The sequence below is a fragment of the Monodon monoceros genome, unplaced genomic scaffold (genome assembly GCF_005190385.1).
Source record: "Monodon monoceros isolate NGI ecotype Baffin Bay Population unplaced genomic scaffold, NGI_Narwhal_1 Super_Scaffold_18, whole genome shotgun sequence".
Lineage (NCBI taxonomy): Eukaryota > Metazoa > Chordata > Mammalia > Artiodactyla > Monodontidae > Monodon > Monodon monoceros.
This window is the reverse complement of record NW_021703774.1, coordinates 165,852,330-165,880,189: the sequence shown is the minus strand read 5'-3', so window position 1 is coordinate 165,880,189 and position 27,860 is coordinate 165,852,330. Positions and strand designations below refer to the sequence as shown.

The 27,860-nt window shown below is 41.1% G+C and overlaps 1 protein-coding gene across 1 annotated transcript in view; it reads left to right on the top strand.

The window, feature by feature from the left end:
- OTUD3 (OTU deubiquitinase 3) overlaps positions 1–26,076 on the top strand; it is a 29,592-nt gene extending 3,516 nt beyond the window's left edge. Inside the window, exons 2-8 of the mRNA XM_029230081.1 lie at positions 3,398–3,546; positions 8,660–8,772; positions 12,372–12,494; positions 17,818–17,949; positions 18,502–18,598; positions 19,798–19,982; positions 20,988–26,076. Coding sequence (XP_029085914.1) covers positions 3,398–3,546; positions 8,660–8,772; positions 12,372–12,494; positions 17,818–17,949; positions 18,502–18,598; positions 19,798–19,982; positions 20,988–21,164 — 976 coding nt within the window. The 3' untranslated portion in view covers positions 21,165–26,076. The remainder of the gene's footprint in view (positions 1–3,397; positions 3,547–8,659; positions 8,773–12,371; positions 12,495–17,817; positions 17,950–18,501; positions 18,599–19,797; positions 19,983–20,987) is intronic.
- The last annotated feature ends 1,784 nt before the right edge of the window (positions 26,077–27,860 follow it).

Sequence of the window (27,860 nt, the reverse complement as noted above, 5' to 3'; positions counted from 1 at the left end):
TAATTGAGAACTGCTGATTTAGAGTCTAGAGTCTAGACTGGTGTTTCTCAAACTTTAACATACAACAGAATCACCTGGAGGGCTAATTAAACCCTCAGAGGGAAGAGATTGCTGGGTTCCCAACCCCAGAGTGTCTGACTCAGTAGGGCTGGGGCTGGGCTAGGCGGCTCAGAATTTTCATTTTGAACAAGTTCTCAGGTGATGCTGATGTTGCTGGTCAGGGGTCACACTTCGAGAATCAGTGATTGAGACCAGCACTGTCTGATAGAAATAAAATGAGAACCACATATGTACAATAATTAAAAATTTGTCTGTTAGCCACATTAAAAAGGTAAAATGAAACAAGTTTTTAAAATAATGTCCAAAAGTGTAAGTCTCTTACAATTACAACACACCTCAGTTTGTATTAACCACATTTCAAGTGCTTAGTAATCACCTGTGGTTAGTGGCAACCATATTGTATAACACACATGTAGGCAATTCCCGAGGCTTGTCAATAGAAATGTACAAAATCCTTAGTCTGTGCAGTCCGTCTCTATAGACCTAAAATAAAATTACCTTTTATTTGCCAAAATCTATGTCCCTGTAGCTTCCTTGTTTTAGTTTAGTTTTATTGTACAAGGATAATATCCCTTTCACCATGACGAATAGTTGGAGGCAGCTATCATGTCCCCCTGAGCTTTCTTTAGGCTAGAAGTCACTCGTTGTTTATGTTTTTCATATTATTTAGTTTAAAGCCACATCAACTCATCTGAACCTATCTTAAAATGTAGTAACTAGAATCATATACAGTACTTTAGCTGGGGTCTGACCTCAAAGAACAGAACAAAATCTGACCCCCTATCCCCCGACTTCTACATACTTACTGCCATTACTGCAGCCTAAGAGCCCATTAATTTTTTTAACGCCTAACGTTGCAGTATTGTCTCATGCTAAATTACTGAGCACCCAAAACCCTTAATTAATGTAATTGGTTAGTTTTGTGAACTCAAATGCAAGACTTTACATATATCCCTATAGTGCAGTGGTTCTGAAGTGGGCATGATTTTTCCCCCAAGGGAACATTTGGCAATGGCTGGAGATATTTTTGGCTGTTAAAACTGGCGGGAACATGGTGGTAGTGGTGTTACTGGCATCTAGTGGGTAGAGGCCAAGGATGCTCCTAAACATCTTCCAGTGCACAGGACAGAGGATTATTCCAGAATGTCAACAGTGTGTGGGGTGGTGAGAAGCCCTGCTGTAGTGTATTGGGTGAGGGTGTGGACTCAGGAAACAGCTGGGATCTCCTAGAGGCCCTTTGGGCCCTGGCCGCACTGTTCTCACGAGGATCGTGAGTGCGCTTGCTGGGCTCCCTAAGGGAACCTAGGTTGTTTGTAGAGTTTGTTCACATTTCATGTGCTACTATCTTGTAACTCTGTCAGAAAAGGAAGTGATTTGTCTATCTTGATTTTTCATTTTGACTACTTGTTTTTAGTGAGCTCAAGGAAAGTTTGGTAAATATAGAAAAGTATATCGAACTAAGTTTAACAAATAATCCTAATTCCACTCCCCAGGGATAACTGTTACTAACATTTTGGTGCCTGGGATTGAATCCTGGGTCCACCACCTACTGATTTTGTGACCTTGGGCAAGTTACCTTAGGGGGATAGTAATAGTGCCCATCTCATAGAGTTGTAAGGACTAAACACATTTAATACATATAAAGTGTTTGGAACAGTCCCTGGCACATTGTAAGAGCTGTTTAAGTGATGGTTTCAGTGCTTTTTCTTTGCATACATTTGTATGTGTTTCTACATCTGTGTATATAGTATACAGACGAACATGCTTGCGCTCATGCAGTATATACAGTTTGATACCTACTTTTTTGGCTTATGTGGAGAACATTTGCCTCTGTTGCTGAAAGTTCATGAAAAGCATGTTACTTTCTGCAGAACACCATGAATTTTGAGGTGTCAAATGTAAAGCAACTAAATATGTAATTTTGCACCAAATCATGCCTTCTTTTAAACTGGATTCAAGAATAAACTAGTGGTGGCAGGTGTTAAAGTTTTAAGAAAAGTTTGAGAGAGAAGCTTAAAATTGAGAACATCTTATCCATTAGCTTACTTTATTCCTGTGGTTGAAAAAAGACTGCCATTGTTAGATTTTAGCAACAGACCCCTCATTCTAGTGTATAGAACTGTTATGTTCCAGTCCCTTCTAGAATGTTGCCCCAGATTGATGTAGAGTTTCTTGGATTCTAGTTTGTAGAATCTGTTGTCTAAATTCTCCCCTTCGCCCCACGAAAACAAACAAACAAACACAAAATATATATATATATCTCCTTATATGTTTGAAGAGATTCCTACCTCTCTATAACTTTCTGTTGAAAACTCACTTTTCTGAGTTGAAAAACAGAAAACCTCTGTCACCTATACATTTAGGTTTGAAGTCCTTCCAGAAGTGTGATGAGTTTATATTTTGGAATTAGAATATCATAGGTTTTCATTTGGAAGAGTAAGCAGTTTGGTGTGAAAGTGGACAACTGTTTGGCTTCAGAATGGCTATTTCCTTAGTTTTGAGGATACCAGATTGTGTTTGTCTTGTTTCAGTCTCTGTGTATCTGGGCTCTGTGTTTGTGGTATAGTTTGGAATTTTAGAAGCCTTTAAGGGGTTTGAAAGTAAAGATAACTCTTACAATTTATTACCAGCATTTTAATTTTAGAAACAAAACAGAAAGAAAACTTGGAGAGTTTCCATTTGGCAGGAATAAGGACAGCATTGTGGCCCTTGGGTGAGAGGCGATGAGCCGAGGAGGGAGAGTGTCCTTGTGAACTATGCCTGTGTGTTGTCCAGGTGCTCTTCCCACAGCTTTCCCCACTGTGTCCTTAGGACTCAAAGAGGATGTTCAGCTCAGCTGTTTCTATTGGGAGCTTGACACATTGCTATCTTTTTGGTACTTGTTAGGTGAATAGCTGAGCAGCCATAGTGAAAAGGGTTTCAGAAAAGAGGCAGTAGATATGATTTATTATTTTGGAAGGGGATCTGGGAGTCATAGCCCTTAGGTGTGGAATGGCCTGTAGTGTCTGGACCCTGTCTTCAGGTGGTTAGTATATCACCAAACTTCACTTGTTGAAGCAGCGAAAGTACAGAGAAGTTCAGTATCTCTCCTGAGTCAGCCAGCTGGTAAGTGGGGAATAGGATTCTTATTTGATGCCTCTCAAAAAGGTAATGTGATTGAATATCTTCCCTAGTGCTCTCCCCCCTGGTATCTGAGAGGAACCTGGACAGTCAGAGTTGAGGCTTTATCTCTTTTCTGTGTGAAAGATTTCCATGGATGGCCTAGCAGGAAACATCATTGTTTTAGATGAACTAAGTTCATTTTTAAAAGGTCTTGACCAGCGTTTTGTTTTGATAGCAATTGCCTATTCAGAGCTCTTGGTGATCAGTTGGAGGGACACTCACGAAATCACCTCAAGCACCGACAAGAGACAGTGGACTACATGATAAAGCAGAGAGAAGATTTTGAACCCTTTGTAGAAGATGACATTCCTTTTGAGAAACATGGTAGGTTCACCGTGGGACACTGGATCCTCCAGGAGTAAATGCATTGGGTAATTAAATCCATCAGGATCCCCTACCCTTCCAGCTAGGGGTTTGATTACATAAATTATGGCATTCATTTATTCAACAAGTATTTATTTGTCTGCTCCATAATAGGCAGCGTGCTAGGCAGTTGGGAATCATTAGGTTTAGATGTAGATGCCATTAATAAAAATGATGTTGGGAACTCTCTGGTGGTCCAGTGGTTAGGGCTCCATGCTTTCACTGCCAAGGGTGCGGGTTCGATCCCTGGTTGGGGAACTAAGATCCCCCAGGCTGTGTGGTGTGGCCCCAATAATAAATAAATAAATAAGTAAAATCTGAAAAAAAAAATGTTGATGTTAATTAACCTGAAAAGCTATTCATGACTTCTTATTTAGTGGTGGGGAGGGAGCGGGGAAGCAGGTTATAAAATAGTGTGTATAGATTGATCCTGTTTTTAAAAGGTGTGTGCACACAGAACCAAATTAGGAAGTCTGGAAAGATACTAACATTTTATGGTTAATTCCCGGCTCCATCTGTTTTTCAGAAACCACTCACTCTTTCAACAACTTTTATTAAGGGGAGATAATAATAAGACCTAATTTATAGGGGGTTTTGGTAAAGATTAAATTAGTTAATACAATTAAAATAAGTTCTTAATAAGTGTCAGCCCTCTGGGGATGATGGGACTATGAGTATTTAAATTATCTTCTGTAGATTTTTCTGATTTTTTAAATGATCATGCATTACTTTTGTAATCAGAAAAATCAATAAAGTCATTTTAATTTTTCCCCCCAAACCCAAACACAACCTGGTTTCTTTGAGGCAAGTCAGTTAGTGACTTAAATTAGTTCCTTAATAGGCTCAAAGCTAGTAAGAAAATACTAGCTTTTAAGCTTTGATTTTGACAGATATTTACTGAGAATCTACTGTGCTGGGTGCTGATATATATATGTTTTACAAATAACATTTTCATTACAGGTCTCACAGTCTTGTCTGTCTCTTATCAGGCAAGAGAATCATTCTGCGTTTTAGAGCACTAACTCTGGGAACCATGTCAGGAGAGGATGGGGAGAGAGACTGAGAAGGGAGATGAGTTAGAGAGCTCTGCACATTGGCCAGATGAAAGCATAAGCGTGTCTCCACCAAGGCAGCTACTGGGGATGATGAGTGGCGTCCAGACCAAGACACAGTTTGGCAATATAATTGACAGGACTTGGGAGGTGGTGGGGGGAGGGGAGGGGGGGGGGAGACAAAGGAGATTCTGAAGTTTCTGCCTGGGGAAAGACCAAGTTGCTGTACTGTTAATAAACTAGAGGGCAGCAGGAGGAAGACATTTGGGAGGGAAGCTATCTGTGATCCCAAAGCCTTTCTCTTTCCTCAGTGGGGAAGAACTCATCCATTAGGCACAAGCAACAAAACAGAAACAGTAGCGAAACTCCTAGCGATTAGTTTATTCTAGCCATAGCCACGGAGTTCTGACGGTCTCTTCCGGGGTCACTTTTTGTCTAGCAGACACCAGTTAATCAGATGGTCACCGGTTTACAAATTAAGTGTGGGTGTATGGAGCAAGTTTGGGAGTTTAATGCCATATAAAATGAGTTGTGTCATTGATCCAATTAAAAGATTTTAGGTGAAGAGAGTTTTTAGTTTGTGACTTTGAACATCTTCAGTGATGTTCACGTGGTAGATTTGGGGGTATGGCAGGACCCTAGGTGTACGGTGGGAAGGTGTTTTCAAGAAATGTCGCTGTGCGTGCCTGCTGGTTGGTTGGTGCTTTATAAGAGTTTGAGTATCATAGAAGTGGGAAGTGACTCTGACTGCCATAGCAGAAGGGAAAAGAAACCTAGTCTACTTGTGTGTCAGTTGAAGACTAGACTTGTTACATTTATTACTCTTACAGTTATTTTTTTTTTTGATGTCGGGGGTAGGAGTTTATTAATTTATTTATTTTTGCTGTGTTGGGTCTTCGTTTCTGTGCGAGGGCTTTCTCTAGTTGTGGCAAGCAGGGGCCACTCTTCATCGCGGTGCGCGGGTGTCTCACTATCGCAGCCTCTCCTGTTGCGGAGCACAGGCCCCAGACGCGCAGGCTCAGTAGTTGTGGTGCACGGGCCTAGTTGCTCCGCGGCATGTGGGATCCTCCCAGACCAGGGCTCGAACCCGTGTCCCCTGCATTAGCAGGCAGATTCTCAACCACTGCGCCACCAGGGAAGCCCCAAGTTATGTTTTTAATGTCTACCTACCTTGTTATACTATGATATTCTTGAGGGCAGGGACTGTGTCTTTTCCCCACTGTGGCAATGGCTGGCACATGGTAGGCACTCATATTTGTTGACTGAATCATTGAATGGCTCACTTAACTCTTCAGGACCTGGTTACCCTTGCATCTGGCTGTGTCTTTAGGATTCTTTCTTTCCTTTAGACTGTGGCTTTGGAGAATCGGCATCATCTTTTCCCTAACTAAACAGATACCCAGATCAGAAACCTGAATGTTCTTAATGCCTTCTCTCCCTCCCTCCTCATACCCAGTCATTCATTAAGTCTTGTCACTTCTACCTCAATGTTTTTTTTCTCATTCTACTGTCTCATAGAATCAGGCCTCTTTGGCCATTTGCCTAGATTTCTTCAATACTGTTTGCCTCCTGACCCCTTCAGTTTGTTTTCCACATTGCAGCCAGAGTGGTGATCTAAGTGGACATCAAATAGGTCTTCCCCTGTCTAATGCCTGTTGGCAGCTCCCCGTTGACCCCAGGAAAGTACCAACTCTTTAGCCCTTTCTGATCTGTGATTTTCTTCTTTCCCTACCCTCTTCTCTTGTCATTTCCTAATATATTTTCTTGCTTCCCCACCCTGCCATCTCAGCATTCTGAGTCCCTGCCAATACTTGTGTAGTCCACAAGCTCATCATGCTCTCTTTCTCACTTCTGCTTGGAACATCACCCATTCCTCTTCTGTGTGTCTGTCTTTTACCTGCCCTTTGGGAAGCAGCGTAGTTGTCTCAGCTGAGAAGCTTATCTGGTACACCTTGCCTCCCCTCCCCACTGGTCAGACTGGCTTATGTTCCCCACCTGGAGTTAGCCAAGCTGCAAGGTTTAAGGACACGGTCTTACACGAGACTTCCCTGACTTCCGACACCAGCCGCAAGTTTGTGGTTTCCCAGAACCACTCTCAGGTTTGATAATTTGCTAGAAAGACTCAGAGAGCTCACTGAAGGCTGTTATACTCACAGTTGTAGTGTGTTACAAGGGAAGAATACAGATCAAAATTAGCCAAATGGTAGAATCTGGGAAGGTTACACCTATACAAAGAGTATTGGCAACCAGGGACCCTCACCCAAACTTCAGTGTCCAGAATTTTTATTAGGGCTTCCACTGTGTAGATGTTATTGATCGATTGCCTAAGTGGTTCAACTCAGTCTCCAGCTCCCCAGTCCCCCAGGTCGTTCTAATATCACACGGCCAGAGAGGTCCACCGTGAGTCGCCTCGTGCATAAACTTAGCATCAGCTGTCAGCTGAGGCTGAGGGGGCTCCTGTGGATAACAGACACCCCTATCACTCGGGAAATCCCAAGGGTTTAGAGGTTCTCTCACAGGAGCGGAGGGCGGGTAAAGGCCAGACCTCTCTTTGGGTAAGACCACGTTCTTTACTACATGTTTCTTTCCTAAAGCACCTACACATCAGCAGTGTCCAATTTCTTGTTGTTTGTTCCCCACTGGTTATAAACTCCTTCAGGGCAAACTGTGACAGGCTGTATAATGGAGTGGCCAGGAGCCAAGGTCTTGGATTCAGGATGCCTGGGGTGAAACTCAGCTCTGCTCTCTACCGGCTCATGACCTTGGACACAGTTGCAAACTACTGTGTGCCTTGGTTTCCTCATCTGTAAGATGGTGTACATGATAATACCTTTTTTCAGGGGATTGTTTTGAGGATTAAAAGTGATTTGTGAGTTGGTGGGAATGTAAACTGATACAACCACTATGGAGAGCAGTATGGAGGTTCCTTAAAAAACTAAAAATAGAACTGCCATACAACCCAGCAATCCCACTACTGGGCATACACCCTGAGAAAACCATAATTCAAAAAGAGTCATGTACCACAATGTTCATTGCAGCTCTATTTACAATAGCCAGGACATGGAACCAACCTAAATGTCCATCGACAGATGAATAGATAAAGAAGATGTGGCACATATATACAATGGAATATTACTCAGCCATAAAAAGGAACGAAATTGAGTTATTTGTAGTGAGGTGGATGGACCTAGAGTCTGTCATACAGAGTGAAGTAAGTCGGAAAGAGAAAAACAAATGCCGTATGCTAACACATGTATGGAATCTAAAAACAAAAAGGTCATGAAGAGCCTAGGGCCAAGACGGGAATAAAGACAAAGACCTACTAGAGAATGGACTTGAGGACACGGGGAGTGGGAAGGGTAAGCTGGGACAAAGTGAGAGAGTGGTAGTGTATAAATGGACATATATACACTACCAAATGTAAAATAGATAGCTAGTGGGAAGCAGTCGCGTAGCACAGGGAGATCAGCTCGGTGCTTTGTGAGCAGCTAGAAGGGTGGGATAGGGAGGGTGGGAGGGAGGGAGATGCAGGAGGGAAGAGATGTGGGGATATATGTATATGTATATGTAGCAGAAACTAACACACCATTGTAAAGTAATTATACTCCAATAAAAACGTTAAAAAAAAGTGATTTGTGAGAAGAAATTAATAAAATCTGAAAGAGTATGAGAAGTGAGTAGAGCGGTGCTTGCCACATAATAAGCATCATTAATGCAAACTGTTATGGTTATTGTCACATTTCCAATGTCTCTCATAGAGTTAGGCATTTAGGAAGCATTTAGAAAATGTCTATTGAAGGAATGAATAAATGAGTCCTTTCTTTATGAGTGATTGGTGCCCTTCTGAGTAGGAGTCTGTGTACTGTTTAACCAGCTTCAATTCGTAGACTGACAAAGCTAATGGACTTTTTCAGGTATGTTCACTGTTTCTCGTTATTTAGAACTAAATTATACCAAAGCATGTTTGCATTTGGATTTTTCTATGATAAAGACTTCATTTTTCTTTCTCTCTTTCCATGCAGTGGCCAGTTTGGCAAAGCCTGGAACATTTGCTGGCAATGATGCAATTGTAGCCTTCGCAAGAAATCATCAGTTGAATGTGGTGATTCATCAACTTAATGCCCCTTTGTGGCAGGTAGGTCGCCTATTCAGGCAGTTATGTTAAGCTCTTGTTTATAAATTAGCTTTGGGGATGTCCTCAGATGATGGGGCTTGACTTACGATATTGAACTATGCAGGGTGACTTTAACCCAAGATGGGAAGCTTGTGGTGGCTTGGAGTTAAACCCTGCATTACAAGTGGAGTCTGAAGTATAATTCAAAACCCTTTAAAATGCCAGAAATGTCACTCAGCAGTCAGTTAATTGGGTAGTTTGGGGTGGAGAGCCTCCTGTGGAAATAACTTAGATAATTTTGTAAAAATACCTCAGTGAGAATTTAAAGGATTTGCATACATATTCTAGTTTGAAATATATCTGTTCCATGTATATGTTTTTGTTTTTTAGATGGAGAAAAACAAAGACCAAATTCACTATAATAGCTGTTGCTAAAAAGAATTTCTGAACAACAAAATTTATTTCATGGCCTAGGGTGTCAAGCTCTATTTCTGTGCCCTGCCCGGCTATACATAGCGGTTCCAATGGTTTTTCTACAGCAAGTAAGATTTTACAACAAATGCTGCGTTTGTGCTGTGGGATGGCAGAGCACGCTGCTGCTGGGTCGCTTAGGCCTGCCTTACCCTCCTTTACCTTTGCTATTCTATTCTAAAGTACCCTAGTCTCCCAAACCGTCCATCAAACTGAACATTCTGGAGTACGGAAGGTCAGAGGTCAGGGTGAAACTGTACACAGACTGCCACCCCTTACTCGTCCTCCTTGCACTCAGAGAGCTTTTCACTTTGTGGCTCAGCTCCTGGAGACTGGTCAGGTGATTCCTATCAGTCTTCCTCTCTCCCCTGCTCCACTACTCCCCCATTTCTAACTTTGTTTTTTTTAATTAGAAAGTAAAACATAATGATTATAGAACAATTTCAAAATTCAGAAAAGCCCATTAAAGGCAAATAAAAATCACTCAGAGTCATCATACTCCCCAGAGATAATTACTATTAACATTTTAGTGTGCATCCCTGTTATTCACACACACTCTTAACTATAAAATCATTCATGTATGACTGGGAAGAGACTATCACAATGTCACACGTTTTAAGCAAGTCTACACACACACAGACACATCCATACGTGTATATATACACACACTGTGTATCCCTATATATTATATTATTATCAAGGCACCAATGGCCTTTTTTCCTCATTGGTTTCCTATATCACCTGCATATATATTTCTTTGTAAATTGCTTATTCCTTTGCTTAGCCTTTGCTCATTAAAAATAAAGTCATTTATAGAGATATAATTTACATGTAGCAAAATTCACCATTCTCTGGTGTATAGTTCTATGTGTTTTGACAAACATAGTCATGTAAATACCACCACTATCAATATACAGTATATTTCCACCACCCCAAAAAGTTACCTCATGTCCCTTTTCAGTCACTAGTCCCCTCCCCCCACTCCCAGATTCTTGTAACCACTAATCTGATTTGTCTCTTACAGTTTTTGCCTTTGCAGGATGTCATATAAATGGAAGTATATAACTTTTTGTGTCTGGCATAATGTCCTTTTAACAAAAATTACACTACAGCAAAATAAATTAGATACTCCATGGGTTGGTAAGGACTTTACGTTGCAGGGATACAGTGAGCAGGATGGGAAACAATATCTGTATGTGCTGTTCTTTGGGGTAGTGTTGTCACATGTACTGACACCGGGGAGAGCTATCATATTTTTAGTGAGGCTCTCTCTTTCTAAGGATGTCTTTGAGCCAAGAAGACTGGTTGCCTCTTTCGTTGTCCCAATTTTTTGTCTTGAAATCTTTACTGCTTAGCAGAAGTCATCAAAATCATTTGAATATACAGCATAATGATCCTCTTCTTGAAGGAATATACTCAGGGCCAACTCAGTAACTGTAGGTTGCCTTTTCCTCCTTTGATAACCGTTTTTAAAGTTTCTTAATTATCTAGGTAGTTGTGGAAGATAATTCTGCATAACTAGATTTTTTTTTCAAATACATTTATTTCTGTAGTGTCCTCTTGCTAAACATTCAGAGTATATGTTTTTAAAATAAATACATTTCCTGTATACTGGAATTGTCTACTAGGTTTTCCCCATCTCTCCCCACCCCAGTGAAGCACCTTATAAAATTTGAGAATTGAAACTGAATTGGTTGCTACTATCATGGGTAAGAGCTCTTACATTAATAATGAGGAGGTTTATATTCACAACGTACATTTTTTTTTCTGGCTACAAATGGAATATATGCTTCTGTAAACAATATAGACACGTGTGACTTAGAAAATGAAAGTCCTCTGTGGTCTTTTGAATATACATCACAATTGTGAGCATCACAATTTGGTGACTTCGTCAAGTTATTTTTTCTTATTCATAATGCATATGTAGTGTTATTATTATTTAAATATATAAGTGTTTAAAAAATAAATAAATAAATATATAAGTGTTTTAGGGATTATGTCATTCAGAGATTCTGATCAACTAATTTCCTTTCCAGTAGTCTTCCTGGGAGATGAATGGTGCTCTCTCTATTTTGCATGTGTCAAAACCAGACCCTCTGCCCTTTGAGACCTAGATATTCTACCTGGAGAAAACTTGCGTGGTTCTGACTTCTAGACCTGTGCAGTTCCTGTTTGTTCCATGGTTTTGCTGTGGTTTTAGACCACAGATATTGTTTAAATTAATAATAGTATCTTACTGCCTGTGACTTTCAGCAAAAACAAGAAGGAGGTGCTGATATTTTGGGGTTTTAACAAATAGACAGTTACTGGGCTTTCTAAAGGACAGATTCAGAATTACTGTAGAGTTTCTGCAGAGTTGGTGGTTTGGGGGGGATGCCCAGGCTCCACTTCAGGCCGTCTGTATTGCATGACTCCAGGGAGCACCATTCTGGTTGGGTTGTGCTGCAGGGGCACCATTCACACAGAACGCCTTGTGAGTAGTGCTTCCAGGTTGTGCAGTGCAGTAGTACTGCCTGACTGTATATAATTTTATTTTGCAATTGATATAAGTGGGATGTTTTGAGTTGTTAATGTTTCTCAGTATGTGTTTGATGAAAAATGCTATTTTTGTTAAAAAAAACAGTGTGGATTTACTGTGAAGCTAGTGAAGCATAAGTGTCAGGTCCTTCATTTTTATGGAGCCCCGTTCAAGGTCTTGGGAGGAGTTCTAGCAATTTTATATATGTAATTTTATATTCTTTTTCTCAAAGAGGGTCCCAAATTGTTTGAGTTTCAAGCCCAACAAATCTGCATCTGCCCCTGGGCCTTCCCTCTTGGAAGGGACCTGTGCATTTGAGGGGCTGAGAGGTACTAACACTCCTGAAACTTAAGCTTATTTAACTTCATGGTAAATCTGCCCCTGGTTTTTGAATATGCATTTTTGTATGGATTTACATCCATATAGTTGCACATTAAAGCACGATGAATCATATATACATGAGTGGAAGAAAGATAACTCAAAAATTGCTTAGGACGTATCGCAGTCATATTCCCAATTCCTTCTATATAGAGCCTGTTGACTGGGCTTCCTGGGCAATCAGGTGGCGTTTCTCTTCTGAAGTGGACACTGTGCAGATCCGCGCTGGCATCTCCCCTTCCTTTGCCTGCAGATTCGTGGTACGGATAAGAGCAACGTGCAGGAGTTACACATCGCGTACCGGTACGGAGAGCACTATGACAGCGTTCGGAGGGTCAACGACAACTCAGAAGCGCCTGCACACCTCCAGACTGATGTGAGTGAAGCCTCCGTTTTCTTCTCTATTCTCAGCCCTGCAGGAACCAGGTCGAGAGCTGTGTACCTTGGAGCTAAAAACCAGTGATGTTTTAATAGAAAGTTGCCTTTAAGAATCTCTGGGCTTGATTTTTTTTTTAAATTTTGTTAGTTCAGGTGAGAGCAGCAGATAAAATTATTGTTCTTTTGCTTTCCCTAACAGCTGATGGCTATGATTGCATGAATATAATTTATATAAACATTTAAAATAACTTTTATGTTTTAAAATTAATCCATGCTTTGTATCTAAAATTCAGAAACTATAGAAAAAGTAGAGAAGAAAATTTAAAATGCACAGAATCAACAATTTTTGGTATTGTTTTCGTATTTGTATAGCTTTGTTTCCTGCTTTTTTGCCATTAACATTATTTCACAAGCCTTTCCTCACATTATTAGACACTTTCTTTGTAATTAAAAAAATAAAGTAAATGTCGCTCTCCCACCCTTGTTTACCTCCCTGGATGCAACCAATGTTATTAGTATATCATAAAATTACCTAGAGATATTTTACATATCAAGCAAATATGTGAGTATGTGCATGTATTTCACTTTTGCTGGAGTACATTCTTCCTATCCACAATTGTAGCATCCTCTGTATACTGTTCTGCACCATGCTTTTCGAATGGAACATATCTCGGAGTTTAATTCATAGCAGTACATAAGGAACTTCCTAAATCTTTTTAAATGGCTCCATAGTATTCTAGTGTATGGATGCATTATAATGTGCTTGAATAGTCCCTTTGATGGACTTTTAGATGGCTTTCAAACTTTGCTTTTACAAACAACATGCAGTGCCTTATATGTGTATCTTTTCACACATGTGCGAGTGTATTTGTGGAATAAATTCCTAGAAGGTTCTTACTACATCAGAGGACGTGTGCATTTATAATTTTGGTAGATATTGCCAAGTTGCTCTCTGTAGAAGTCTTAGTCAGTTTACACTCCCACTTGCAATATGTGTCTCTTCTGCACCTTTGCCAGCACAGTGTGTTATCAAGTTTTTAAATCTGTGTCACTGTTAGGGAAAAAATAGTTTTCTTAACATAGCTTTAATTTGTATTTTTCTTATTAGTGAGCTTATGCATCTTTTCTTGTGTTTAAAACCTGCTTTTGTCCTTTTTTGTGTGAACTCTATTCATGTTTTTTGTCCATTTTTTTCCTGTTCAATTTTCTTAATGATTTTTAGGAAATCGTTATGTATTAGGGAAATTAGCCTCTATTTGTGGTATGATTTGCAAATTTTTCACAGTCTGTCATTTGTCTTTTTATTCTTTCCCATATTGTCTTTGCTCTGAAGGAATTTTAAATTTTTATGTGGCTAAATTTATCAAGTTTTCAAGACAACATATAAATGTCTTCTGGGTTTTGGGTCATGATTAGGAAGCTCTTCCCACTCTGAGGTTAAAAAGAATTCTCCCATAGTTTATTTTAGTCCTTCTGTACTTTCATTTTTTAAAAGAAATTAGATCTTGTCTCTATTTGGGATTTATATTGATATACAGGTGTGAGGTATGGATCCAACTTTATATTTTTCCTTGTGGTTACCTAGTTGAACCCAAAACTGTTTATTAATTACATGTCTTTTGTCCACTGATTTAAAATGCTGCTTTTTTCATATAATAAATTCCCATGTGTAGTTGGGTCTATCTCTAGACATTGGTTCTATTCCACTGGTTTTACTCTTCATATGTTAATGTGTTCATTGTTTTAGTTAAGAAACAGTGTATTTTAAAATCTAGTAGAACTCTTCACTCATTGTTACTTTCTTTTTTTTTTGATTTCCTGTATATTCTTGCTTTTTTTGTTTTATATATGAGTGTTAGAATATGTTTGTCTAGTTAAAAAGAAGTCCTGTTGATAATTTGCTTTTATTGGATCTCATTAAATTAATAGATTAACAGGCAAAAATTTTCATCTTTATGATGTTGAATCTTCCTAGCCAGGAACCTGATAAGCTTTTTATTTGTTTCGTTGACTTTTTGGCGATCTGCGGGAGCACTTTTTTCATATAGCTCTTTCCCATTTTTTTTTTTTTTTTTAAACATCTTTATTGGGGTATAATTGCTTTACAATGGTGTGTTAGTTTCTGCTTTATAACAAAGTGAATCATTTATACATATACGTATGTTCCCATATGTCTTCCCTCTTGGCGTCTCCCTCCCTCCCACTCTCCCTATCCCACCCCTCCAGGCTGTCACAAAGCACCGAGCTAATATCCCTGTGCCTTGCGGCTGCTTCCCCCTAGCTATCTACCTTACTACGTTTGTTAGTGTGTATATGTCCATGACTCTCTCTCGCCCTGTCAAAGCTCACCCCTCCCCCTCCCCATATCCTCAAGTCCGTTCTCCAGTAGGTCTGCGTCTTTATTCCTGTCTTACCCCTAGGTTCTTCATGACATTTTTTTTCCCCTTAAATTTCTTTCCCATTTTTTACTGAGTTATTCTTAGATGTTTTATGTTTTCTGTTCCTGTTGTTAGGAAAGGATCTTTTTCCCCTTTATATTTGTATATATGAGATTTGTTAACAAAATGTTAATTATGTACATACCCAGCTATGCTACAGAATTTTCTTACTTTTTAATTGAGGTAAAATTCACACAACAGAAAATTCACCATTTTAAAGTATATGATTCAGTGGCACTGAAAACACCTATAAAGCTGTGTAACCACTTCCTCCATCCAGTTCCAAAACATTTTCATCACCGTGAAGAAAACTTGGTGCCCATTAAGCAGTCATTCCCCATTCCTTTTCTATCCCAGCCACCACCAGTCTACTTTCTGTCTCTGTGGACTTACTTAACCTGGACATTTCTTATAAATGGAATCACACACTATGTGGCTTTTTGTGTCTGGGTTTCCTTAGCATAATATTTTCAAGGTTCATCCATGTCATAGCACTTATCAGTACTTTGCTCTTTTCAAGGTTGAATAATATTCCATTGTATGATATATTACATTTTGTTTATCCTTTCATCTGTTGACGGGCATTTGGGTTGTTTCATACTCTTTGGCTGTTGTGAATAGTGCTGCTATGAATATGTGTGTATCGTATTTGAGTACCTATTCTCAACCTTTTGGATATACAGTTGACCTGTGAACAACACAGGGGTCAGGGGTGCCAATTATGTGCAGCTGAAAATCCAAGTATAACTTATAGTTGACTGTCTGTATCTGAGCTTCCGTATCTGCAGTTCTGCATCTTTGGATTTGACCAGTCGTGAATTGTATAGTACTGTAGTATTAACTGCTGAAAAAAATCTGTATAAGTGGACCGTGTAGCCCAAACCCGCCAACTGTATATCTAGGAGTGAAATTGCTGGATCATATGGTAATTCTATCTTTAACTTTTTGAGAAACTGCCACACTGTTTTCCACAGTGCGTAGCTGCACCATTTTACATTCCCACCAGCAGCGTATTGAGGGGTCTGCTGTCTCCACATCGTCACCAGCACTTGTTATTTTTATTTCTTTTTAAAAGATACATGTACTTTAAAAGATTAGTGTATACATGTCAATCCCAATCTCCCAATTCATCCCACCACCCGCCCCTGCCCCCCACTGCTTTCCCCCCTTGGTGTCCATACGTTTGTTCTCTACATCTGTGTCTATTTCTGCCTTGCAAACTGGTTCATCTGTACCATTTTTCTAGACTCCACATATATGCGTTAATATACGGTATTTGTTTTTCTGACTTACTTCACTCTGTATGATAGTCTTCAGGTCCATCCACATCTCTACAAATGACCCAATTTCGTTCCTTTTTATGGCTGAGTAATATTCCATTGTATATATGTGCCACATCTTCTTTATCCATTCATCTGTCAATGGGTAATTAAGTTGCTTCCATGTCCTGGCTATTGTAAATCGTGCTGCAGTGCACATTGGGGTGCGTGTGTCTTTTTGAAATATGGTTTTCTCTGGGTACATGCCCAGTAGTGGGATTGCTGGGTCATATGGTAATTCTATTTTTAGTTTTTTAAGGGACCTCCATACTGTTTACCATAGTGGCTTTATCAATTTACATTCCTTATAAACATAGGATTTTCCAGAATTCTTTTTGTTTGGAGTAGTTTTTTTGTTGATTCTCTCTCTTTCTCTTTTTTTTTTAAGGTATAGAATTATATTATCTGCAGATAGCAATAACTTCTTCCTTTTCAGTTCTATACTTCTAATTTTTCTTTTTTTTGGGGGGGGCGCTAATTGCATTGCTGTTACCTCCAAGACATGGTTAAATAATCATGGTGGTGGTGAAAATCCTTGTTGTGTACCTTACTTGAATGGGAATGAAGCATCATTCTGTGGATTTACCGTGGTTATTTAACCATACTCACACTATGAAACCTTTAGGTGTTTCCAGTTATTCACCACTCTTAGTGGCGCTGTGAGGAGCGCTTTAACAAAAATTCTTTCTATACTTGACATTATTTCCTTTGGATGAATTTCAAAGACTTGCTGCACATAGCCAAATGGTTAGGGTAAATTTTTAGAATAGGTTGCTTTTTATTAACATTCTAAGGAATAGACTGACATTGCTAGAGTCCACTTACACTTTTACATGCAAAAAGTGGAAATGTCCTTGCTCATTTCCTATCTCCCTGCATTAATAGCAAGCAGGGGGAGAAAGTGATTGGGAGCCACAGAGGGATGATTTCAGCTTTTCTGAAATGGGTTTAGGTTGTAAAAGCCTGTGGATACCAAGTGAGCGGCTCTTCAAGTTTTTAGAATTTGACAGGTACCCTTGAGTGTGGTGGTAGCACGTGAGGTTAAATGAGTCACGCTCACCTGTGATAATCTGGTTGGGACAGGAGCTCCGGCACACTGAAGCTTGCTGATGATCAAATAGGGCCTAGGGAACCAGATGAGAGTTGTATGTGTGTTTCTTCAAGATGAGTTGTCCTGCTGAAGAAGCTCATTGGGTGCTAGTGTAGAGGATCGATTCTGTTACTAAGCTCACAGCTCTGGAAACTGGCTGAGACAGATATGTGCTCTCTGAGTCAGCAGTCATTGCCAAAATGTTGGTCTCTAGAAGCTGTAGGCGCTCTAATGCCATTTTTACTGAACAGTTTATCCCATATCTTGGGCCTTTCTTTTTAATACTTCAGTTGTGGCCTGGAATCTCAGTGTCTGGATAAAATTTAGCCTAGTGATTGCTATTCCTTTAAGATTGTCGCTGGAATCTTTTCCCATATATTTAAATGTTTTTGAGATTAGAGGGTCTTCCTGTATTGCAGATTCTGAACACAGTTTGCTAGAGTTCATGATTATTACTCTTTCTGTGTACTTCAGTTTCAGATGCTTCATCAAGATGAATCAAATAAAAGAGAGAAGATCAAAACAAAGGGAGTTGACTTTGAAGATGACCTGAGAGATGAAGTAGAAGATGCTGTCCAGAAAGTTTGCAATGCAACTGGATGTTCAGTTAGTATTTGTCATGCAGTAACAGTGGTTTATAGACAGGCATTGCTGTGCCTAGTTTATCTGCTAGTTTTGTGGCATCACTCTAGCATGCTAACACCTGATGGGCCAAAATAGGCCCATGATATTTGTAGTTTAATTAGCTTATGTGATACAGTTTAATGAGAGATGTTCATTCATTTCTCTCTTGTTTGCTAGACTTTATCCAATACTGTTCAAAATCCTAAGGAAGTATGTGGGTTTATTATTTTCTGACTAGTGCGGTTTTATAAGAATTCATTTTATTAAATGGTTATTTCAGGTGATTAACCTTACTGAAAATTAAGACATGTTCTAAATGGAAGGTCTTGAAACCTTGCCTCAATGACATCCTTTTGTTTATTTTTAGAATAGGTTGCTTTTTATTAACATTCTAAGGAATAGACTGCACATTGCTTGAGTCCACTTACACTTTTACATGCAAAAGTTTATAAAATTGTTTGTCAGGTTATTGATGTAGAGGTAGGTAGAAAAGTATACCCAGAGTCTTGATTTGTTCCTTTGTTTCTTTCATAGGATTTTAATTTGATAGTCCAGAACCTGGAAGCTGAAAATTATAATATTGAATCTGCGATAATTGCCATGCTCCAGATGAACCAGGGGAAAAGAAATAGTAAGTCCATGATTGATATTTATAAGGTTTCAAAATGATTATGTTGGTGATTTTCCAAATACTTATTTTTAATCAAGTGACAGGTAATAATTATATTGTTATTTATTCATTCAGCAGCTTTATATATGCAGGTGTTTTTTACTAGGTGCCAGCCCTGTGTCAGAAAGAGTATAGTCTGGGGTGGGGAGGGGCTTGGTGGAGAGAGATAAGTAAATTGGTATAATAAGACATAATGAAGTGTGGGTACAGGCTGCTAGGGGAATGCATGGAAAGTCCACCTTGCTCAGTTTTGGAGGAATGCAAAATGTCAGGGAAGACTTTAGCCTTTTAGAAATAAGATCCCGTTATAATACCAAAATGATCATTGAAATGGAATGGAGAGAAAAATTATTTTTCTAGTGGAAATATTTAAATTACTGGCACCTGTCAACTGGTGATAATTCAGAATTTCTTTTTGCTTGAACTGAGTTTAATTCTGTGATTCAGAGGAAGGAAAGAAGTTGTTAACAATGAACTGTTTTCTCAAGTTATTTATTTTAAATGATTTCAATATTTATTGCCAGACATTATGTGCCACATACTGTTCCTGGCATTATAGTTTTCTAATTGGGTATTTTATTATCCTCCTTACACATTTGCTATGCCTTCTTAGAAAGCTGTAAGTAACTTGGTCTTTGTGATTTTAAAATAATGCTGTGCAGTGTCTGTGCTATCCCATATGGTATGTACTTGACATGTGGCTAAGCGAGACTGACTGAGGAACTAAGTTTAAAATTTTATTTAACTTTATTTAATTTTAATTTAAATAGCTGCGTGTGGCTCGTAGCTACTGTATTGGAGAGCACAGCTTTAGAGCTTGTTTCCTTTCTGGTTTTTGGGTACAAATGAAAGATTTCCCCCTAAAAATTCATGTTAAAAAGTGGTTTAATCTAACAGAACAAAGCGCTCAGCTGGTAGGAAGCTGATGAGATGACTGGTGGTCAACAGGTTATGTTAAAATTGATCTTCCGATTTCTACCAATTATTTTTTCCTTATGTTCCCCACTGCATTGACTTGATATTAGAATTTTGCCTCAAGGAAACTTGCTCTCCAAATGCCAGTGATCTAGGGACCCGGGTAATTTTGGAGTCATTTAACAGTAATCGCACTGTGTAACTATCTTAGGTTTTCAATTTAACAAAATATCTTTCTTCGGAAGATGCAGAGGAGAACCTTGAGTCCAGTGGCCGAGTGCTGAAGCAGTGTGACCCTTTATGGGAGGAGGGTGGCAGTGGCACCAGAATCTTTGGAAATCAGGGCTTAAATGAAGGCAGAACTGAAAACGATAAGTCTCGGGCCAGCCCTAGTGAAGAAAACAAAGCAAATAAAAATCACCTCCCAAAGGTAGGAAAGATGGGGCTGCAAGGGCAAATGGTGGGCTGCTGTAATTCGGTGGCGTGGAGGGAACTTGGAGCTCAATTTAGTGTGTGATTTTCTCTTGATCTATGAAAGTGGTTACTGTAGGAAATACAGGGAGTGCATGAGGGTATATCATGAAGTGGAAGGAAGACCTCACTTTGTCCTCCTGGACTTTGCAGTGATGGCTAGAAGGAAGTATACTGTGAATTCATACTCATACACGCGGATCGGCTCCATTTCCTGCCTAACATTACTGCGTGTGTGGGTGCTTTCCATGCTAACCCATGTGATTGAATCCCATTTTTTTGTAAATACCATCACCTTCAGTGAACATCTTTGTGTATAAGTCTTAGTATTTTGCATTATTTGCTTGGCTAGAATCCCAGAAGAGGAATTAACAGGTTAAAGGGCATGGATATTTGAATCTTTTTAAGGTCTTTTGGTAAATTGTCAAATGCTTCCCCGAAAGGTTGTACTGCTCCCTTCCCAACCCCACTCCCACAAGTAGTATATGACACCATTAATTTTACTGAATTTGGAACTTATCGTAAAGACTTTCACCAGGAAATTCTGAACTCAGAATGCAACGGTAATGTAAAAGATCACAGGCAGAGGCTAAGATGTGATAAGCTTCCGAGGATTTTGTTAGGATCCCCTGGGGCAATAAATTATGTACAGGAAGGCATCCTGTGGCATATTTGAGTGTTACCTCCTGCTGGACTAGGGTTAATGTTTCTTTAGGTCATTTTGAATTGGTTTATGAGGAGAATGGAATTGATTTCGTTTGCTAGCTCAGCAAGAGGGTATAAAGTTAAATGTAAATTTGAGCAGTAATGGGAAATAAATCATTTTTGGTCTGTTAGGTGGGTTTTCTCTGTTCTCGTTGAAAGGCAGTCTGTACCCTTTGCATCTGTCAGCCCTGCATTTCCCGTCCACTGGTGCAGCCTGTGTCCCCGTGCAGGCGACTCAGGTGGCAGTCTTCTCTTTCAGGTCACGAACAAACAGAGGCGAGAACAGCAGCGACTAGAGAAGAAGAAACGACAGGAGGAGAGGCACCGTCACAAAGCCCTGGAGAGCAGGAGTAGCCACAGGGACAACAACAGAAGTGAAGCAGACGCGAGCACCCAGGTCACCTTGGTGAAGACTTTCGCGGCTCTCAACATCTGACTCTGGCCTCCTGGGAGTTGTGAGAAGGGAATGGAAAGCGGAGGGCCGTGTGCCAGGCTTTCCAGCGAGGCCATCCTTTCACAAAACGAAACTCAACCCACAGAATCACACACTGAGTTAGTTTCCTTCAAGCTGCCTCCTTTTTGGTTCAGTTTTGTCAGTGATGTGTCTTATTTAATGAAAGTGCAGTGAAGCCATTCATGTTCCATAATTAAAATATCGACTTTTAGGGGTGGATAGTTAGGTCAAAAAAAACCTTTTTAAGTGTGGTTTTATTTGCCCTGAAAATCGGAGTTCGGTGACCCCGTGATCTTTCCTTAACACTCGGGGTTTCACTGTAATTGTTCATGAAGTAGTTTAGATTAATTGCTAGAAATTCAGAATGACAAGTTTCCTTTGTTTCTCTTTCATTTTCAAACAGACATTCATACGCAGGATAGTTTATAAATGATGTCCAACTCAGGTACATGTTTAGAATTAACTTTCTTCTAATGCAAGTTAATCAGAAAATAATTCAGGAAGTGTTTTCCCAAAGTAATAGGATGTGAAGGTTGTGGCCTGTAGTCAGGGTGGAAATTAAACAGCTGCGTTTCTCTTCTTCCTGATTCTGATGCTCAGATGGGATGCAGGTGCTGTTGGTTCGTTTGCACTCAAGCCATATGATAAATAGGCCAGACTGTTAATTAGGCCTGGGCTTTGCTGGAAAATCTGTAGTGTTGCTGAGTAGTTTGTACTTGTTTCTTGACAACGAGAAGACAGTGTATCGTCAGTGCTTATGATACAGTTCTGGGATTCTGATAGCGTGGAGCGCAGAAGCCATAGTTGTAAAGGCAGAAGTCAAGAGAGTCCTGAGATTTTGCTCAGGAAGAAGTCTGAAGAGGTAATTGATTTGGGGTGGGGGGGTTGGGGGTGTCTGGAAGGATTTCTAAGGCTTTTCACGTTCACATTTTAAGTAAGTAAGTGTCCTTTCTTCCTTACTCTTCTGGATTTAGAAAGATGCCTTCAGAGAGATAAAAGGTAACTTGACCCTTCGCTGAATTTTCTTAGTATTGTGAAAATGAAATCCCATAAAATGCTGCACTTAACTTCTTTTTAGTTAAGCCCTGTTTGGGGATTTTGCTGTTCAAAACACTCTCCAGCACCCTCCAGAAGTTGTCAGTGACTTAGGTTAGACTAGCAGGGCAGAGAACTTACTTTGGCTGAGGCCTTCAAATGACTCCACAGTGCTGAAATAGATTTGGGTGGTGGAGAGATTTCATTCCTCAAACCGAATTAGGTGAATGTGAACTTTAAAACTGGAATGTACGAAGTGGCCAGTCTTGGGCTCTCTTTGCCTTTTGGGGACCTAATATTTGGAGCAATAGTGAATTATTAGTTACCTCCCCCATCTCAAATTTCAAAATTATCAGAGTTCCGAGGCAAAGGGAAAAACTATAAAAAGCTTTTGACACGTATAGACACATCATTGTGTGGGCTGGCCTTGGATTCATTGGATTGTCTTTATCAGCAGGTGATTTGCTTTTGATGTTTGTTTGACTTTGGTGACTTTTTGTGGTTGGAGCATCAGTCGTCTCTTGGAAGTGCTCCCGGAACATCCTGGTACAGTACATCGTAGTATGTAGCAGATTTAGAAACTGCACAGCATTTTTTCTTCGCACATTGCGGAGTCCTGAGTTAGAGCCTCTAGTACTCAGTCCAGACAAGTGAGGGGTCTCCGTTGTCTCACTGTCTCCAAGGGAGTGAGGTCCAGTGCTTCAGGATCTGTTCTCTTGGCTTTTAATTCTGGGCACGTTCCTGACTCTGGCCGAGCATTTCTGAGTGAGCACTCTTTTTTGTCTGTTTTGTGCTGTGAGAGTACAGGAGACCAGATCCCCTCAGAAAGACTGATTGTGTACCAGAAATTCAGCAGAATTAGGAGTCAGAAATAGCTTGAGGGAGACCCATTGTCAGAAGTAGTAGGATCGCTTTATTTACTTGGTTAATGAAGGTGGCCTTGGGCCCTATTGTTTTTTCCTGTTGGGTTTTAGAAGTTGCTAAAAAGTTGCTAAAGAATACTGGGCACGTTTATTTATAAATTACCTAATTCTGATCATAGGCTTCGGCATTTCTTGGGTAAAATAACAGTGGTTTTAAAAACTAATCAAATGGCTTCGGTAGTTTTCTTTTATTACCATTTCATAGTTTTCCAGTTATAATTGGTCTGTGTTTAGTATGTTAATTATTAGGAATGGGGAACATGTATCCAACTTTAGTGATAACTTCTAGCTAAGGGTTTAAATTTAGCCTTCACTGCCTCAGTCCCACCAAAGTATGAGGTAGATGGAATCCACGTAGTACTTGGCTGCCTTGGTAGGCACTTGAGAACTACTTTATTGGCAGCCAAAATGGAGGCCCAGCATGTTTAGTCCTGGGATGACTGTGGTCAGTGACGGTTACCGGGTATAGTTACTCAGGTGAACTGCATAGGAGGAGGCGACTCTTTCTTAACCTCTGTGGCTGTTAGAGGTTTGTTATGTGCGATTGTCTCAGTAGCTTTGGTCAGGAGAAGGGGGATGAGGCTGTGGTCCATAGCTGCTTACTAGTCTTATAAACTGTATATAAAGGTTTTATGGATTTTAAAAAGAGATTTTTTTAAAGGTCAAAATACAAAATAAAATTTTAGTAGCATCAGCTTTGTACTAGAGAGGTAGATGTATTGAAACAACATAGAATCACAACTTCTGAATTAATATAGTTGCCACCAGGAGATATTAGAGAAAGAATGTATATGTATATTTAATTTTTCAATAATAGGAAATATGCTTTCAGGAGTGAAGTCTGGTTGAAGAATTGTGGCAGAAAGAAGAATCTTAAGTGTTAGTTGAGCTTGTCTATAGTTTCTTTTATAAGCTCTGAAAACACTTCCCCACCTATTGTGATTCTGAGGGCTTGTGAAGTGGGAGCTCCATTGTGGGGCAGCTAGAGTGGGCCTTTGTGTAGGTCATTTCTCATGGTGCTGCCTGCTTCCCTGGGGAGCTTTGACGGTTCGAAATGATACTGTCCTGGGGTGGGGGGAGGGCCACGCTGAGGGGGGAGAGCTGCTCCCATGTTAAATAGGTAGATATCAGATGGACTTGGCATTGAACTGTGCTCGTGGTGAGTCCCTGTCATCAGTGTGCAGTTTCTCTCATTCTGAGAAACTGGACTGCCTGGGTTTTATTGTGTCCACATAGAATGCTGTCAGTTTTACCTCTGTGAGATGTTCAACTCGAATGTGCAGTCAGTTGAAGGAAACTTGGGCTCCTAGTCAGAGCTGACTAACTCTCACCCTTACCAGAAGGGTCTGTGTGGATGGCGTGACAGTGGAGCTTTGTAGTTTCAATGTCACATCTGTGGCCCTCTCTGACTCCCATTTTGGGTAGATGCGTAGCTCTTCACCTTTTTTTACCTCAAGGCTCTATCTATAGCAAACCTTTAGACTCAGAGTCTGATGCAGTTTTTGTGTTTTGACATTTTCATTATTCACTGTTTTGTTCATCTCAGCCTTCAGAACAGGCGTTGCTCAAACTCTGGGGCCTTCCGACGGTTGTTCTGAGGTGATTTAATAATGGCACTTTCTACAAGGTGTGTTTTTCTGACTCTAAAGCAAATTGTATTTTTCCATTGATGTTGTTAAGTTGAAGATCTCGATGGCATGTGTAAATGATAGCAGATCTTCTGCTGTCACATGCGAGAGGGGGAATGGATAATTGGATTGAAGTGGAGACATTGAGCACCCGGCGCGAAGTGCATTGCACAGTACGGAACTCAGAAGGTGCGCACAGGGCCCGGCTCCGGGGAGGAGCTGGGCCTCGTTGACTGCTTGGCTGCGTCTGTCCAAGGTAACGTTCCCTGTAAAAACCTCAGGCTCTTAGCCATTTCCTCTGAGGAATTACCTTCTAGAGCCTCGCTCTCCTAGTTCAGACTACTTTGTAGCTTGATTAAAACGTTTAGCATTCTCGCAAAGTTACCCGAGAAGGGGCTGGTACCGGTAGAGAACAGTTTCTGTAAGAGCGCGGACTTCTGCGTGGTGACTCTGGTTTAAGCAGGGCGTGCCCCTGGTCCCGGAACTACCCCTGCTCGCTGTGCTGTAGCCCTGGAAGGTAATGACCGCTGGGCGAGACCTCGGTGGTCTGCCCCTCATCCTCTGCATCTCGACATCCAGCCCCTCACTGTTGCCAGCCATCTGTGGTAGTTGTTTGAGCACAGTCACAGACCTCGCCTGTGGTTTGACCCCCTGGCAGGTCCCTCAACCAGAACTTGAGGAATGCGGGTGTGGGCTCCTCTCATGGTTTATTTTCCTTGGGGAGAAGGGCCCTCGGCCTCCCTGGCTCCCCTTCCAGCGTCCGCCACCAGCACCGAGCTCCGTGAGAAGAAGAAAAGAGCCAGGGGTCGGACATCAGGCCTCCGTGTTCCTCTTGCTGATGTAGAAGCGCTGGTGGGTGTTAATCCCCTTTATGAAGGAGGGCAGGTGGGTCTGTGGAGAACACAGGGGCCTTCACAGGCTCAGCCACCTTCTCTTTTTTTCTAATTGCACTATACTTGTCCTCACTGCAGTCCGAAGATATTTAAGACCTCTGTGGGGTCATGATCCATAGACTTAGCAAGTCTTGCCTTATCTGTGGAGCTGGATGGGGGGAATGTGACCATTGTCTGATGTCCATAGTTCATTTCCTCCAGGTTGTTTCTTTCCTCAGATTGTGTTACTCTGAACCATTTTACTTTTTATTTACCAAAGTACTGTACTTGGCTACTTGCAGTGTTTTCAAAACCAAATGTTTCTTCTTTTGTGTTTTTAATCTTCAATACTCGGTGCAATAGAAGCTGCAAAGATGTGCCACTTTATCTATGAAATGGAGTTTTGTATACCAGTAAATTCTAGTTTAAAGAGAAAGTTTCAAGTTGTCTTTGTCACTCTCTGGCCGCCGTGTGCATGAGACAGAGAGCATGCTGGGAAATGTCCTCCTTAGAGACCTTGGCACGGAAGATGTGCACGTTCTTCCAGTGTGTGCTCGTCTGGGGTCTCACTGAGCTTAAGTAGCTGATTGTAGCTTCCGTCCAGGGGAGTATGGCCGCCGCACACACCGGCAGGGCCATCCCTCAGATTTCTGCCTGGTATCTAAGAACGTCTCTGATAGTTCGTAGTTGTCTAAATACAGAGCAGCTGTCTTTTGGCTTCCACCTTGGGGTTCCTCTAGAGCTCGGGGGCTTGGTTTGATCCCATTCCAGGAGGGAGCATCTTCCCCCAGGCGCACGTGGGCAGCGGTGACTGCACGGACTCACCTGGAAGAGGTCCTCGGGAGGGGGAAGGGCGGCCACAGAAAACCAGAGGGAGGGGACCCTTTGGCCCGTGCAGCAGGGCGCCGCTCGCACCGGGCTCCAGGGCCAGTCACAGGTCAAGATTGCTGCCATCTCACCAGCCTCGCCGCGGCCTCATGATTTTGGCCTCGAGGCTCCTGCTCGCTCTTGGTCTATGTTTGTGCTCATCAAGCAGCCTTTGAATTGTTTCTGCAGGATCTTGGCACTGAACAGTGTCCGGTACCACCCTGGGTGGAAGAATTCTCCAGCTACTGGCAGGGCCGACCCCCCTTGGGCACTGTCCTCCCTGTGTGATTTTTGCCTCATTCCGTGACCAAGAGACTTCTGGGTGCACAAATGCTATCCAGTTCCTGAGCCCACGAGGCCCAGACTCTGGACTCTGTTAACCCAACTGAGAATCTTTCTGAAAGATCTGCTAGGACCAGAGTGCTGTCCCGATGTAAGTGTCCCCTCCCCCAGTTGGAAGACTTCCGTGGCCTCCTTAATTCCATTCCGCAGTGGTTCAGCTGGGGCCGGGGGCCGTGGGGCTTCCTGGCTGGGTCTCGGTGACCCGTGAGATTGGATGGGTCTGTAAGGGCGGAAGTGTCCTCAGGCCACATAGGGGATAATTAGAGAACACAGTTTATTATTTACATTTTCCTCCAGGCTATAGCCTTGCTTACTCTGGGTGAGTGACAAGTTATGGTGCCAAAGATTGAGATACCATAAGAGGGAAAGTGGCAGCTCCCGTGTCCCCTCTTGTTAACTGCTTATGGTTGTCTAGGAGAAAACAGAGTTGAAACCCCCAGGTTTAAAGTTACCTGTTTGCCAGATGCACAGAAGGTGCATGTTGGCCTTGAGATACAACCAAAATTTGTCATGAAATGCTCTGCTCCAATATGATTTTGACTGGACTGCTGGACAGGGTGGGCCCTCAGACCATAGTGATGCAGCGATTTAGAACTTTCTGGGTTGAATAGGGTCAAGAACAATCTTGCTGATTCATGGATTCTGGCTTGGCAGAAGGAAAAATTCTCCACCTTGGAGAAGCTTGTCTGAATTTCCCTATGATAGAGGGATTTAGATATCTCAAGATGCTCAGTTTTTGTTCAATTTATTCACCAATCCAGACATCCAAGAATCCATCCATCATTTACTGAACCTGTGCTGTGTTGGAGTCTTTATTTCTGGGCATTGAATCAGACATGGACCTTGTCCTCGAAAACCTTTCAGCCCAGCAGTGAAAGCGGATATGTTAACTATGACCCAAGAGAACACAGGCCATAAAAGGAGGTACTGATAGGAGGGCTGTGAGTTCAGAAGGGAAATCAAGGAAGGCTCCGTGGAGGAAGTGACATTTAGACGAGGCATGAAAGGGAA